The sequence below is a fragment of the Hydra vulgaris genome, chromosome 12, assembly GCF_038396675.1.
Source record: "Hydra vulgaris chromosome 12, alternate assembly HydraT2T_AEP".
Lineage (NCBI taxonomy): Eukaryota > Metazoa > Cnidaria > Hydrozoa > Anthoathecata > Hydridae > Hydra > Hydra vulgaris.
Window position 1 is genome coordinate 28,652,757 of NC_088931.1, and position 17,216 is coordinate 28,669,972.

Below are 17,216 nucleotides of genomic sequence, written 5' to 3' on the forward strand. Positions count from 1 at the left end.
TAATTTTACGGTCACAATGTGGAGTAGTGATCCTTTTTTACCACTTTTGCCAACATGGTCAGGTTCTAGAGGCACATTTGTATCAATTTTTCTTTTGATTCGGCTCAATGCTGACTTTGAAACACTTGCAATTGCTGCTATCTCTCTCTGAGAATGTGTAGAATGAAGAAGTAAGGTTTTTACTTCCCTACTTTTTCTTGGGGTTAAGTCTGGAGACTTGCCCATACTAAAAAAATCAATGAGAGGTGAGAATGGTTACAAGTCAGGATTTATGCATTAAAATTAGCAAAAATATTAAATTATTAACTATAACTAACTGAACTATTAATTAATACTTAGGTTTCAATAGTTCAGAACTCTAAACGCTTGCAAAAAATTGTTCCAAAAATAAATAATTGAAATTAATTTTGAACCTACTCCAACCATACTTTACAACAATTGACAGCTAATTGAGTGATAACCTAACTTTTTCGACAGATAGGTGGACTAACACAATTGTCATGGTTTAAAAGCAATTATAGTTATATTAGTAATTAAAATGCACAAAAAAAGTTATATGAAAACAATTTATTTGCTCGCAAAAATCATTTAAACTTTAAAATTACTTAAAAAGTAAAGTGTCCCTAATAATCTGGCAACCCACTGTACATATATATATATATATATATATATATATATATACATATATATATATATATATATATATATATATATATATATATATATATATATATATATATATATATATATATATATTAGGTTTGTTTAAAAAACTACATTTAAAAAAAATACCTGCAGCATGCACCTTAGTATGTTCTATATGATAAAGTAACACTGGACTTAAAAGTTTTTTGAATAAATAATGTCTTTTTAGGTCTTAAATCTCTTCTGCTGCTAATTTGGTACTTAAAGTAGCATTTACTAATTTCTGATAATTTATTAAACTTTTAATTTTGTAAAAACAACTTTTTTCATTCTTTTAAAATAATGTTTAATGCAAATAGTTCTACATGGTGAATGCTATGCTGTAAAATTCTTTTGTAAAATTGGGGTAGTTATGGTATTTTTTGTCAATTGTATTTTCTATAAAGAAATTTTTTTTTCACAATACTGTAAGAATAAAGTTACTCAACAATAAGACTTTTCTTTACCATATTATCTTATACAGTATCGTAGTTCAAGTAACTTTTATTTATTTTTTGATTGTTTATTTAACTTCAGATTATAGTGAATAAACATTAGATATTCTCCATTATCAAATTTTAGTCTACTACAAAATAATCTTTTACTTTTTATGATGGAGTTGCGAGATATTTAGATCCTATATTTTCAATAATGCAAAATGGTTTTTTGTTGATTGTTGTTAACGAAATGATTTTTTGTTAATAACAATCATTTGTGTTAAATATGAAAATACAAAATACAAAATATGCAACAATTAAAAGCTATATTAGTATGCCCAGTATACAAGCAGGTTTTCTCAAAGAAGAAACAGTGGTCATAGGATACGAATGCGACTATAATTGTTTACAGCTAGAGTTGTTGTTATCGGAAACCCAGTTGTTTTTGGCATTAAAACCTATAACTTCATCATATGTGGAAATTAATTATTAAAGTCAAATATCTTATGCTGCATTTATCATGTGATGTTATTGTTGTGACGTTTTGTGTTGAAACCTTGGCTTACCTTCTGCTAGTGTCTATTGTTAAAAATAATTATTACTTAATTTTATTACTGGAACTTACTGCTTCTAATCATTAACTAAAAACCAAGACAAAACATTTTACAATAAATATGATTTGTTTATACCTCAATTTGATTTTTTCCCTTACTGTTGTTAATAGATTTTCTTTTTTGAAATAATTTTTATTGCTTTTCAACAAATATTTTAAAATCATTGCAAAAACTTTTTTTTTTTAAACATGTGCATGCACAAACAAAAGATTTTCAAAATTATATTGAAAGATTTTTTTACAAAAAAGACAAAAAACTTCAGTGAAATTTTCAGCTCACTTAACTGAAAAAAAATTTGAACTTTTTTTCTTCTTTTAGCCATCTAAAAACCTACAACAGCTTTATAAACGTCTAATATTTTTTGTGGTCATATATTATTAATGTGTGCATTTATAGGAAGTGGTTTATATTATTTAAAGGAAAATAATATAAACCATTTTCTTTTAAAAACCTAAATAAATTTCTTGCATATGCAGACACTACATGCCCATAGTAAATGACCGGGGCTATGGCCAGGGCCAGGTTTGATAACACATAGCCGCGACCGGGGATGAGTTTATGATCAGTGCTGCATTAATATTGATAGATCCTATAAAAATGTTATTTTTAATTGAAATTTATGATATGAGTTATAATTAAAAACAATATATATATATTAATAAATGCAACCCCGGTCATAAACCCGGCCGGGGCTGCATTGAAATTGATAGATCTTATAAAATATTGTTTTTAAGTAAAATTCATATCATAAATTTCAATTAAAGATAACATTTTTATAGGATCTATCAATATTAATGCAGCCCTGATCATAAACCTGGCCCTGGTCATGGCTATGTGTTATTAAACCTAGCCCCGGCCCTGGCCCCGGTTGCTTACTACATGCCCACACCAAAACCTATCAGTAGGTGAACATACTGTCACTTTTAAAACAATAAAAGTTCATAATAAACAGTGAAAATATAAAAAAAAAAACTTATACTGATAGTTTATATACCTATGTAATGAAATAAAAAATTACACTAAATTAACACATAAGATATGGTGCTAATAACTTTAAATATTCAAATATTTAAAGTTATTAAAGCATTATAATCATTTAAAGTTATTAGAATATTATAATTTATTTCAAAATTAATACCCATTATTGTACATAAGTTTCAAAGATAAAATATTTGTACTTTTTATGCACACTTACTTTAAAAATAACTTCCAATCCTTGTAATAATAGCATATCCATTACTCTTGAAGCAAAACCTACAGGATACTGTGATGCATAAAGTGTTAAAAACCATGGTGCTGCGTACAATGTTGGTGTCACATCATTTAGATTAAAGTGTTCATACAATGATGGGTAGTAATCATGTATAAGTCGAGAAAGCTGGTAAAGTTGTTGCTATAAAAAATATTTTATCACTTTCAAAACTATGGCTCATCAAGAAAGTCAGACGTATTGCACTATACAAACCAAAATCGTTAATAAATTCTTAAACTTATAAATTTCTAAACATATCTGGCTCCACATTTCACTTTCAACTAATTTCAAATTTTATTTATATTAAATCTAATGACAAAAAAAACTTCCCGAAATTAAAAAAAAAAAAATGTAAACAGGAACAAACAAATAAAAACAACAACTTTACATGGTTTTATTATAGACTTTGCTTATATTTTTACATTAAAAACCAGTTACATTTTGACTTCTTGCGGTCGCTAAATGACACAATCCAAAGTTAAAAACATTATTGATGAGCTCAAAAACAGTTAGAATAATGATTCTTACGATAAATAACTGATTTCTTATGGTTGTACTTACATTTTTGTTCTATTTTTCTAATCTTAGAAAGTTAATTTAAGCTTATGATTTGAAATTTAAAATTCTATTTACACTTCTTATCAACCTTTTTATTGCATTACTTATGTATAATTATATGTAAAAAGTATTAAAGATCATGTAATAAAGCTAAATTTAATTTTGGTAAAACACAAGTACTCTATAGAAATGTATTTCCATGTTCTTAGTGTCAATATATTTTCAAAGTAACAAGGTACTTTGTTGGTTTTTTTTTAATATTTACTCATAGTTTTGCCAAAACTAGGGCTGCAATTTTTTAAAATATAAAAGAAATAAAAGTGCTGCTAGTATATGTTTTATTTATTCTATTTAAATATGCCTATGGGATGTTAAAAAATTTAATTTTACTACCTACATATATGTTTCATTACGCCTGTTTTTTCTCTCAAAAAGTGTCTCTTTATTGAAAAAAGTGCTATGTAAAATATTTCTTAAAAAAAAAAGTTTTTTAGACCAACACTGTATAAACTTTATGATAGGTATGGTGTCAGTCTATATAAGTTATGTAAATATACTCATTTGTCTTTCAGAAAAACTTTACTTAAAGGTTTAGACATTACTATATCATGACAAAATTTTATTTTTAATATACCTACAACTTTAGCTAAAAATACTGCGGGCTGAGTGGCCAAACCTAAAATATTGAGCAGAGTCTAGAGGTTAATTTGACTAAAATTAGAATTAATTTGAGTAAAATTAGACTTAATATGAGTAAAATTAGACTCAATTTGAGTTAAATTAGACTTAATAAAAAAACTTTTTTGTTTTGTGTGTAAAAAATTTAACATGGCATTAAATCTCAACAGTATTGTATATTATATATTATATTAATCTACAGACTTTATAATTTATTCAAGTGCGTTTAATTCCAAAGAATTTTAGTATATGATGTCATTGTAGGATTTTTTTAATCTTTTTTTTTTTTTTTTTAATCGATATTACTTGTTTTTTTTTTATGTTTTTTTTTAAATTTATCATAAATCGTATGACTTTCCTATAAATTTTATAAGAAGCTAAACAAAATAATGTTTTTTTGTGCGAGAACCAAATAAATTAAGATTTTTATGATTCTCTTAAATATAATAAATATATAAAAAAAAGACCTTGATCACCATATTCTGAATCTTTTTTATTTTTATGTAAACAATGTGAACTTTTTATCTAGCTTATCTGAGCTGTTTATTGCTATGACATTTTTTTCTCATATAATGCTACACTTTTTGCAATTTTGACCAATAATTGTTCAATTTAAAAATAAAATAAAATAAGTGATACATGTTTTACAGAATAAATTTCATTAAATATATTCAAGCATGATTAAATTAAAATTTGGAGAATATTTGTACCTGATGAAAAGTTTAGCAAATAAATGCTGTCGATTAAACTTTCATAACATTAAATAATACAAAATAATTTTTTAACAGAATCTTAATAACAATAATAATCACTAAATAACAATAAATATAACACAAAAATAATTATAACACCAAAGTAAATAACACTAAAATAAATATAACATAAAAATAAATATAACACAAAAATAAATAACACAAAAATTTATATAACAAAAATAAATATAACACAAAAATAATTCATAGCAATAGACAAAAATTAAAATATCTGAAATATTTTATTCATATTTTTTATGCAAACTTCGCAAAATTTAGAAAATAAAAAAACTAAAGAAATTCTATAGTATTTTATGATGAAAAAAAAAAACTTTTATATAATAAGTAACTAAACAAATTCTTAAGCAATAATTTAAAAAAAAAAAAATATGATGAAAAAAAGATTAGATTTCTTATCGAAATTCTACAATGACGTTATACACTAAAACTCTTTGGAATTAAACGTGCTTGAATAAATTATAAAGTCTGTAGATTATGCAGCATATATTTTAAAGACTTGAAACAATTGGCTAACATGGAGACGGAAAGCTTCGACTAAAACAACAAAGTTTTTCTTGGTATACATTCATTATTTTGTTTTACTTAATAAAATTCAGCCCAAACATTTTTTTTCATTATTCTCTTTAATATGAACTCAACTTGTCTCGGCACTTTGGGATCCCTTTAACAAGTGGAAAAATAAAAATATTTTTAATCTTATAAGAGTTAAATGATTCTTTTAAATCACATTTAAAATGTCAAGATTACAAACTTCTTGATGTAAAAAAACAAATATTTTCTTTTAAACTAGTTTATATAAACATTAAATAATAAAGACTAACATTCTTGCGGCCAAGAATAAAGATTAACTTTCTTGCAGCCAAAAAATATGATATAAAGGTTAACTTTCTTGCATCCAATAACAAAAGGTTAACTTACTTAGAGCCAAAAAACAAAATTATGTCCTAAACTAATTTTGTAACTAATAAATATGTTTATATGATAGTTATAAATTTATCATGTAAAAAACAATAAGTAATACAACAAAAATAGGTAAAAATGTATTATGCGAAATGTAATAGGTAACAGGTAATACAAAAAATCTACACAAAAAAGTAAAGATAAATCACTGATTGTAAAAGGAAAAATGAATTTAGTAATTGAATGATTTCTGAATTTATCATGTTCACTCTAAATAAAATACATACCTGAACAGCATTCATATCAGGCTTATATTGATTACGAATTTGCAAATCAAACATGATATGACAAAAAGATCTGTAAGCATCCTCCTCATTCATCTTAAAAAAGTATTATTATACATTTAATATATATATATATATATATATATATATATATATATATATATATATATATATATATATATACTTGAATAATATTTTGGACTGAAACAAAAGAAAATAAATCACAAACTAAAAAATTCTTTAGTACAACTTACATGTATCAAAAAAAGTCCAGCCACAAAACTCAAACCTTGACAGTAACCAACTTCTCTATCAAGTATGGAATAAGCCTTTAGAATGTTGAACAAACTTAACTGACCTGATCCAAGTCGAGCAACAAAATGTTCATGGGTAGGAAATGTTCGACCTGTAAAATAAAATGATTAGTAAGCATTTTATCTTTAAGTGTAGAGCAAATCAAATAAAAAATGATTAGTAAGCATTTTATCTTTAAGTGTAGAGCAAATCAAATAAAAAATGATTCATCAAACCATCAAGTCAAAAGATTCATTTTGATTCTATAATATTTATATTTATTGATATATACTATTTTTGATTTTATAATAATTATAATTATTGATATATACTATATATTACTACTACATATATTCTATTATAACTTGTTGCAACTAAAAATCCAGACAAACTTTAAAAATAAATATCTCTTGAACGGAGTTATCAATTTTACAAACTTAAAAAACATATTAACAAAAAATTTGTATTTTACAAAATAATATAAAAATTATTTGTTTAGCAGTCCATTTTGCCGAACATATACATGATTTTGATCGATGTTTTTCATACAACACTTTATTTGATTTCTTAGATAGCGGAATTTTTTAGATCATTTTAGGCCAGAACACAATTTTTATGAACTTCGTTGTTTTTATGAACTTCGTTTATGAACTTCTTTAATTTAACCAGGCATTTGGAAATGTACACATCCTTGTTGAGAAGTATAATATCCTGCAATGCCAAAAACCTCTGTGTTGCACAAAGGAAAATATGATTTGTTGTCACAAATTTTTCCACTCTAATTTTTTTAAGATAAACCGAAGGCTTGTCTTTTTGTTGATAATTTTGGATATATACTGATGGGAATTATTGAATCTTTTGGCTGAGCTACACTGTGAAACAACATCCTTCCTATCAATTGATTTTTCTAGGCATTTTGTCTGTTTCTTAGGCATTTTTTTTGCAGTCGGACCACTTCCAACTTTTCGTTCTGGTCCTATATTGATCTCCTTTCATTGCAGTATATCATAAATGGTTGATTTTTGGACATTTTCTATGCGAAAATGATTTTATTCCCTTGCAAAAAACCAAAAAAATCTTACACTCATTTACAGAGTGCCTTTTGATTGATCAATCTTTTTAATTAAGTGTTGAAAAAAAAAAAGTATATTGTAGAAGAATAAATTTGAAACACAATAGGTAGGATTATAAAATTATAAAACATTGTTAGACATAAACTGAAGCTACAAAGTTTGTCCAGATTTTTAGTTGTAACATGTTAGTCATTTATAAATGTGTCTAAAACAAAAATGAACTGAAGAGTAGTAAACTTAATTACTTGCTCTATGGCAACAGCTAATTTTTATAAGCCCCTCTAAATAAATTTACTTTTACTAAAGTTAACTAAATAACATAAACTGTAATAGAATAAAATTTCAATAAGGGATTATCCATAAAGTACATACACTCATATGGGCAGAGGAGGTCTGCAAATAGCAAACATGAGTTGGGGGGCAAGTTGTAAATTATAAAAGTAAGGAGACACTAAATTTAAAAAAATATCATAAAATGTTAGGTAGGCAGGTTAAAAGCATAGGTACTTTTAGGGAGGTGGAGGGTACTCAAAAAAGTGTGTAGCAAAATGCAGGTAACCAGAGGGGAAAGGGGGGGATGGGTTGAAAAAAAAATGCACATACTTTATGGACAACCCCTAATGAGTAAAAAATTAAATTTAAAACAGACAAATTTTTCTTATCAGTTTTGCTCTTTTTTATAGTTTATTATCAATTAAGTTACATAACTTCACATAAAAATATTGATTTTTAAGTTTGTAACTTTTTCTTTAAAACTTGGTTTCCATAAAACTTAAAAGCAACTTACCTAAGTCTATAAGAATAGCATGCTGATGACTGGTGCTTAATCTTAATAAACTTCTATAAGATTCATTTTTCCAATATTGTTCCTCAACACGCTCAGGACAGCGAATTGTATACTGTTTGATCAAAAACTGCCACACTTCACCACGTCGAGCGCGTGGCAAACCTCCACGCACTACCTCAACCAAAGAATGATCGTTTACTTTTTCATTTTTTTTTTGTGTCAACATTTCATCCCATAAAACTGCTGAAACTCCAGTATAACTGCCATATTCTTTATATGAAAGCTTTTGACGACGCTCTTCTGATGCAGAAATTTTGGCTTAAAATAATAGAAAACGCCTTGTTATTTGTGATCATTTTGTTGAATCTTTGTTGATGATTATTTTGCATAATGACATTGCAGGCTATTATTTGCAAATTGATTTAAAAAACTTTTAGTAAAATAGATTTTTTATCTGGTAAAAATAACCCTGAAAAAATATATATTTTTTCGTATAAAATAAATTTTGTTGAATCTTTGTTGATGATTATTTTGCATAATGACATTGCAGGCTATTATTTGCAAATTGATTTAAAAAACTTTTAGTAAAATAGATTTTTTATCTGGTAAAAATAACCCTGAAAAAATATATATTTTTTCGTATAAAATAAATTTAGCAATATTGATATTGCTAAATATTAAAAAAAAATAATTAATTTTACAAAAAATTTTTTTTACAAAGTAGATCCCAGTGAAAAAAAAAACACTTGTCCCACATGAGTTCCATGTGGGTTCCCAGTATCCCACACCGAACCCACATAAAACCCATGTGAAAAAAGTGTGTTTTTTTTCTTTACTGGGATCTACTTTGTAAAATAGAAATTTTTGCAATGAAAAAGAATTAAAGCATACCAGCTAGTGTTTTATTTTCTTTTTCCATACGAATTAATAAAATTTGGTTTCTAATGGCATTTGACCATCGCAGTCGTGCTCTATAGCTTGAATTTACATGGCCATCAATTGCAGATGCTAGAAATGTTTTTTTACTTTTTATTCTTTAAAAACTATTACTTTATCACTTAATAAGTAAGATTACACCAATATTAATATGTATATATATATATATATATATATATATATATATATATATATATATATATATATATATTATATATATATATATATATATATATATATATATATATATATATATATATATATATATAATAATAATAATAGATTATATTACCAACAATAATAATAACATGTTTCACCACCAGTCAGGTTCATCAGAAAGCTACCTGATGAACCGACTGATGATGAAATATGCTGTTGAAGACAACTATAAATTAGAAAAGTTTTTTTACTAATTTATGATTGCTCTGTTCTTAAAGAACATTGAGCACTCTATTTGTAGAATAAATAAACACATAATTTATGTGTGTGTGTGTGTGTGTGTGTGTGTGTGTGTGTGTGTGTGTGTGTGTGTGTGTGTGTGTGTGTGTGTGTGTGTGTGTGTGTGTGTGTGCATATGTGTATATATAATGTCAGCTGAGAACCAAAAGGTCGTATATCCATTTTTTGTGTTTCTGAGAAAATCAAGTTTTAAAACTTAATTTGTAAAGGTTTTCTGCTAGAACTTCCGACTAATTTTTCAAATATTTTTAAAAGTAGTATCATTCTGAGACTAGATTTATTGGACACATATTGATTGTTGAATATTTATTGATAATAAACAAAAAATTCACCAAATGTGGACATACAGCCTCTTGGTTCCTGGCTGATATAGATGATGTATGTGTATGATATATATATATATATATATATATATATATATATATATATATATATATATATATATATATATATATATATATATATATATATATATGTGTGTGTGTGTGTAATTATTTATATTTTATTGTTTGGGGTACCTTCATACACATATATTTTATTATTGTTTGGGGTTCCTTAGTTACAGTCAGACCAAATTGCTTAGGTTATGTAAGTTTATGCAACTTACCTTGGATGATAATTTTCCTAGTGGTATTATTCAGTACTAATCTGTATAAAGATTAACACAAAGGTATCTGGTTGCAATAAACTATTTTAATTCTTTCATATTAGATTCAAGGTTTGACTCTGTACAATTTGTACAGAGTCAAACCCTAATAGTCTCCTTTTAAAATAGTGTTTTTGTAAATCAGACTTACACTTAACACTGCATTTACATAAAAATAACATATGTAAGAAGTGTGTATGAGTAAACACAAACTAGTGGAGTTTGAGGCACAAAACAACTCAGCACAAACTAACAAAAGCACAAATTAATATATATTATAAATATATTTGTTATTATATTATTGCACTATATAAATTGAAAAGCTTACTTAGTGTAGGATCTCTGTACGATGGAATAACAACACTGTGATAAATATCCTATAATATTCATATATATAAAAGAAGAAAAATATTTGAAAGTTAAAATTAACAAAATATTTAAGCTAGGATACTCTTTATTTGTTAAACAAAAAAATTTTGCTATGTATTGTATTATTTAAAATATACAAATCTTTGATTTGAGATCCTGTGAAAAAATTACCTGGCGCCAAGACGGTCTTTTCATTAGTTTCCTATTATTAGCAACACTCTTCCACTGTGTAACTACATCTTCACTAACTTGATTTTTTATAACTTCTGGTTTATTTGTACTTGACTCATTATCAAAGTCAAATTTTAAGTGTTTCACAGCTAAATCTGGTGTAGTGGGACAACTCATAGGTGCATTCATTGTGTTGGAGCGGATTGGTTTGTTAACATCTTCTGAACTTTGATGAATCATTGACAGAGATCCACTATTTGGCTAAAAATTAATTTCTGAGCAAAAATAAAATGGTTATAATTATTATCATTACTATTTATCTACTATTTATATTATTATTATCCATTACTAAATACATAGCTATTACATTATTACTAATATCAGTATCATATCATTATTAATATCAAATTATTGTATTCCCTCTGTTCCAAAATACTGTTCCAATTTGCATTCAACATAAAGAATTATTGAAAATAAATTATGTTTATAATTAAACACACTTTTATATAAAATATAGATGTTTTTCTATAATGTTATAAACAATTTATTCCGATAATATTATATAATACCATCACACCATTAATTTCTAAAAAGGATGTTTTATTAAATATTTTGTAAAATAATTTGCGCTACACTGCAGTACAACACAATTTAATAATCAACTGAGCCTGTGAAATTAAAGTGTTAGTGAAGGTATCCAATAACATTTGGTTTCTCAAAGATCCAATAACATTTGGTTTCTCAAAGATCCAATAACATTTGGTTTCTCAAAAATATGACAAAAGAAAGTTTTTACTGGAGAAAAAAAAAACTAGTAACAGTTTTTTAAAAGTTCTTAACCAGTAATAAATTATTCAATAGTGGTTAAAACCATTAAGTTTAAATACTTTATGCTCAAGAGATGATTTTATTCTTTTTAATTTGGTAACAAATATAGTCAGGTGATTATTTTGTGGCATTTTATTGATCTAATTTTTCTACTGCAGTAACAATATATTTTAAATTTAGAAACAGCTAACATAATTTATGTTACTTTAAAAATTTGCAACTAAGTTTATAAAAGAGATACACCTGAACTTATAAACGAACAACGTAGAGTGATTCACGTTGAGTTGTTTTCCCAAAGCATTAATGGATATATGGATAAATATTTAGCCTTTGCACTAAAATAATCAGTAACCTTAAACATAGTGGACAAGAAAGTATGCCATCAAACGTGTTCTCCAAAAAGAAGGGAAGATGTGGACGAAAAATGAAAAATCATCAACTAAAAGGAAGAATCCTAAAATCCCTTTGAACAAGTGTAAAACAATTCAATCATTGGCAGGATCTTTAAATATTCCAACAACCCTTTATCGTCGACTATTCTGAAAGATCTGAGAGTGTGCACATCAACTGTGTAACCTGTTTTAACAGATCAAATTTGGAAGCATCACATTGAATTTATTCTTTCTCACTTACAATTTTTCGCAAACGGCACAATTCAGTTTGTAAATATGTTCAACACGATTCATGTAGATGAAAAATGGTTATATTAAAAATAGGTAGAAGAATCAGGACGGTACTACTTGGAGATTGATGAACCTGAACCCCACCATCATGCAAAATCAAAGAAATTTATTATAAAAATTATATTCCTGGCTGACGTTGCGAGATCAAGATTTGACCAACATACAAATGAATGATTTGATGGAAAGATTGGCATTTGTTGTAGATAAATTTGAGTATCGCAACATGCTTTAAAATAATGTTTTACCAGCCATACATTCAAATTAGTCGGGAAATCATATTAAAAGGAGTCAAATTATTTTTATACAACAGTACAATGCAAAACTGCATATAGCCATTGATGATTCAGAATTTATGGCGAACGCATCTTAGGATGAGTTTGATATTCGTTTAATTTGTCAGCCATCAAACAGACCAGATATGAATATTCTAGATTTAGGATATTTTAGAGCACTACAAAGTAAATATTTCAGTAACAGCCCCTCCAATGTTGACGAGATAATCAACCTTGTACATGAAACATTTGACAAAATAGAACGTGGCGCACTTAATAGAGTTTTCTCATCGTTTCAAGATTGTATGTCAGCAATACTGAAGGTCAAATTTCAGGGGAAATTGCTACAAACAACCTCATATTGGAAAGAATCGATTAATCAACCCAGGAAACTTGCCAATATCTCTTTTTGTTGAACAAAGTGTTCTAAGAAAACCCCTTTAGCAATAAATAATCTGGATTTTTAATTTAGTTTATTATATTTTCATATTTTAGCACGTGTAGATAAATAAATATACAAAAATAATATACAGCGGTGGCCAAAAATTAAAGACCACTCATTTTTTAGTTGGTTTCTTAATCTTTAAATTAAAATTAAGAAGATTCTAATTGACATATCAAATTTTTTTTTTAATATCTTGTTAATTAAAACATACGGATTAAAGTGGTATAATTTTTTTAATTTAATTCTAATTAAATAGCGTTTAACTTATTAAAAAACTGATGAGTACTTATAAATCTTCTTTAAATAAATTGGACAAAATTTAACGACCACTTTCAAATCTTTAGTTTGCACTTATTAAAAATAATAATCCATTATTTTTTTTAACTGTCTTAATTGCTTATTACGTTGGCTATAAAATAAAATGTCGAAACCTGAGTTTCGATATCAAATAAACATTTATTTTTTGAATTGCAATAAGGATATAAAAATATTGCAAAAATACGTGCAAAGATCAAAGAAAAAGACAGATACGCGGCTCTTATATTAAAAGAAGAAGGCAATAGCATCAGACAAATAGCAGAAAAGCTCGGAAGGTCTCACTCTTGTTTATTAACCTAATTCAACGATACAAAGAGACCCGGTCAATTAATGATTGTCAAAGGACTGGACGCAATAAAATTTCAAATAACCGTGATGTTTGCTTGTTAGTGAGATTAATGAAAGAAAACAGACAAGCATCATCTACAGACTTGTCTACGAAATGGACACTGTCAAATGGTCTGAAAGCAAGCCCTAGAACTGTGCAATGGGTCCTCCACAATTTAAACTATTTATGGCAGGCTGCTGCAAAAAAACCACGCTTAAATAAAAAACAAAAATTTGCCAGGAAAGAGTGGTGCAAACTACATAAAAATTGGTCAACAGATCAGTGGAGCCGTGTGGTCTTTAGTGATGAAATGAACGTTGAGGTAGACAACAGAAAAGGTCGCGTAATGTTGCGTAGACTTCCAAGCGAACGGTTCGATGAATCATGCATTTTGAAACGAACAAAACAAGGCAGTGGTTCAATAGGCATTTGGGCCTGTATGAGTGCCTGTGGAGTTGGCGTTTTTCATTTATTCCATGTTAGACTCAACAAAGAAAGGTACATCGAAATTTTGGAAAACTCGCTTATTCCTAGCATCAATTTAGGCAGTTGCAAGATGGATTTATTTTCCAGCAAGATAATGCGCCGTGTCATAAAGCGCATGTTGTTAGCGATTGGTTCAATTCTAATAAAATTCAAGTGCTTCCATGGCCTGCCAATAGTCCAGACTTGAATCCAATAGAGAATTTATGGTCGTGGCTTGATCACAAACTTGGTAAAGAACAACTTTACAATTTGGAAGATTTGAAATCTTCTATCTCTCATCATTTGAAAAATGTGCCTGATGAAGTAATCAAAACTTTAATGAATTCAATGCCAGAACGAGTACAAGAGTGCTTGAAAACAAATGGAGGTACAACACATTTCTAAATTTTTTTTTATTGCTTTTTGAAATATTTTTGAAACTGGTCTTAAAATTTTGTCAAATTTTTTTTCCCATTTATATTTTTTACTAGTCAGTTTTTTAATTTTTTAACATTATTTTGTAAAAAAATTATAAATTCTTTTATAATAAATATAAAATACAATAAAAATTCTTTCTAAAAATGTTTTTCTTTTTTTGATACCTTTTTCCAAAGTAAAATTATACTAAGGTTAAAAATAAATTTTGAAAAAAAAAAGAGTGGTCTTTAATTTTTGGCCACCGCTGTAGAAGGATAGCTTAGTTTTGGTTTATTGTGGTATATAGCTACGCAATCTTGTGTATATTCACCTACGCAATCTTGTGTATATACACATACACATAGGACAGGGTGTGACATTTTAGGGAAAGGGGGCCAAAAAAACCTAAATTAATAAATTGTGTACTACAAAAAACCTACTTAACTAAAAAAAAAGTCTGGGAAGGGGATATGGCTCTCGGCCGCCCTTCACAGTGGCCCATTAAACTTTTGAAATAATTTTTTATTTTCTCAAAAAATTAATTTTATTAAAAATATTTGATTTTTTTTCTCATCAAAATTAGTAATAAAATCAAATTGGAATAGTATTTCAGAACAAAAAAAAATGTGAAATCGGAACAGTATTTCGTAACGGAGGGAGTATTACATTATAATCATTATCATAATACATAAATATTATATTACTACTATTTAAAAATATCTGTTATACATAAATATATTAATATTTAAAAATATCTGTTATACATAAATATATTATTATTTAAAAATATCTGCTACTACTATTTAAAAATATATCACATTTGTTCAGAATTCGAAAAAATAAGGTTGGCAGTTTATTGCAAACAATAAACTACTTTTGGTCGAAATCAGGTTGGCACAAATTTTTAACCCAAATGTTTTACCATAACAACATAGAAACAAGGTTGGCCAAAAATTACTGACCTAAGACACTTTTAAGATTAGCATTTGAGAATCTTTTGTCACATTTTTGAGAAAGCAAATGTTATTGAATCTTTAAGAATAAAATGTTATTGGATATCTTCACTAACACTTTAATTTCACAGGCTCAATTGATTATTAAATTGTGTTGTACTGCAGTGTGGCCCAAATTATGTAACAATTTTCATTAAAATAAATACAAAAAATGATACGCAAAGACATGATAAGAAGCAGAAACAAACCTTTTTGGTCGCAAAATTATGTAAAGAAGAAGCAAATGTTTTCTTGGCTTTTTCAAAGATGTTTGATGACTTTGAACGTTCAGGAAAACTTTCGCCAAGTAATTGCTAAAAATAAAAAATTGCTAACTAATTGTTTTGAAAAATGTTAACACAATAAAATGGAATACAAACAATATCTAATAAACCTGCATGTTGTATGAATGCTTGTGTGCAAGTTGTTTTCGATCAATAATATTTCTAACAATATTCACGGAAATGACAAGCTCATCAAACTTGTTAGTAGGATTTTGTTCCTGTTTTCAAAAATAGTAAGACATATATAAATATATTCCTATAGCAAAGACTTTAAATTTACTTGTGGTAAAAAACAGCACTTAGCAATTTTTTGTCTTAAAAAATTACAAAATTAAGTGCAATTTATGTAAAAACCATTAAATTTAATTAAGGAAACTAATTAAACTTTATTGTTTTAAAAAAAACCAAAAAAACACAACTTAATAGAATGGAATGTTTTTAATTTTTTTTAAATAAAAAATGTTTCATTCTATTAAGTTGCGTTAAGTCTGAACATTTTTATTTTTATTCTTTTACTGCTTACATACATTAACTAACAAATAGGTAGAACATTGACTGAAAAATAGGTAGAACATGCAGGGAGTGCTGCTACATCGACTGACGAATAGATAAAACATGCGAGAAGTGCTGCTACATCGACTATCAAATAGGTAGAACATGCAGGGAGTGCTGCTACATTGACTGAAAAATAGATAAAACATGCAAGGAGTTCTGCTACATTGATTGAGGGTTTTGTTTTGGGCAAGTAATCTATCAATTAGAAAAAAAATTAAGTTTTTAAACTTAAAAAATTTTTTTTAAACATAAAGTTTATATTTTATGCTAAAATTTAAAGACGACCATGTAAGAGTATATATATCAGTCTACTCTGTTTGAAATTTAATCCCAGCGCACAAAATAGCACTGACCAAACAATCATTTTTAGGTTGGTGTGCACAAAAAACTAATTTTTCTGCTATTTGAATTAAAATAAAAACAGCGAAAATAATGCTTTGAATAAATGCTAGATGAAATAATAAGAATAAAAAACACCAGGAAAATGATTGAATAAAACAATAAATAAAAAAAAACATTTTATATAAATACTAAAAACTGAAATTAAAATTAAAATGTGAAGATAAAAGTTTTATTTGAATTCTAAATATAGTAACTAAGAAAAACCTGGCAAAAGGAACGTTTAATTTAAATGTATATAAAGTACTTAAAATAAAAAATTAAAAAAGAAAACTGAATATCCTTGAAATTTAATAAAATATTTTCAGTTAGCTT

The 17,216-nt window shown here is 26.6% G+C and overlaps 1 protein-coding gene across 1 annotated transcript in view; it reads right to left on the bottom strand.

The window, feature by feature from the left end:
- LOC100203930 (TBC1 domain family member 4) overlaps positions 1–17,216 on the bottom strand; it is a 67,137-nt gene that overhangs the window by 3,812 nt on the left and 46,109 nt on the right. The window contains exons 7-15 of the mRNA XM_065812826.1: positions 16,058–16,165; positions 15,873–15,977; positions 10,916–11,176; positions 10,704–10,752; positions 9,226–9,342; positions 8,335–8,652; positions 6,435–6,586; positions 6,184–6,276; positions 2,931–3,128 (exon numbers count right to left, since the gene is read on the bottom strand). Coding sequence (XP_065668898.1) covers positions 2,931–3,128; positions 6,184–6,276; positions 6,435–6,586; positions 8,335–8,652; positions 9,226–9,342; positions 10,704–10,752; positions 10,916–11,176; positions 15,873–15,977; positions 16,058–16,165 — 1,401 coding nt within the window. The remainder of the gene's footprint in view (positions 1–2,930; positions 3,129–6,183; positions 6,277–6,434; positions 6,587–8,334; positions 8,653–9,225; positions 9,343–10,703; positions 10,753–10,915; positions 11,177–15,872; positions 15,978–16,057; positions 16,166–17,216) is intronic.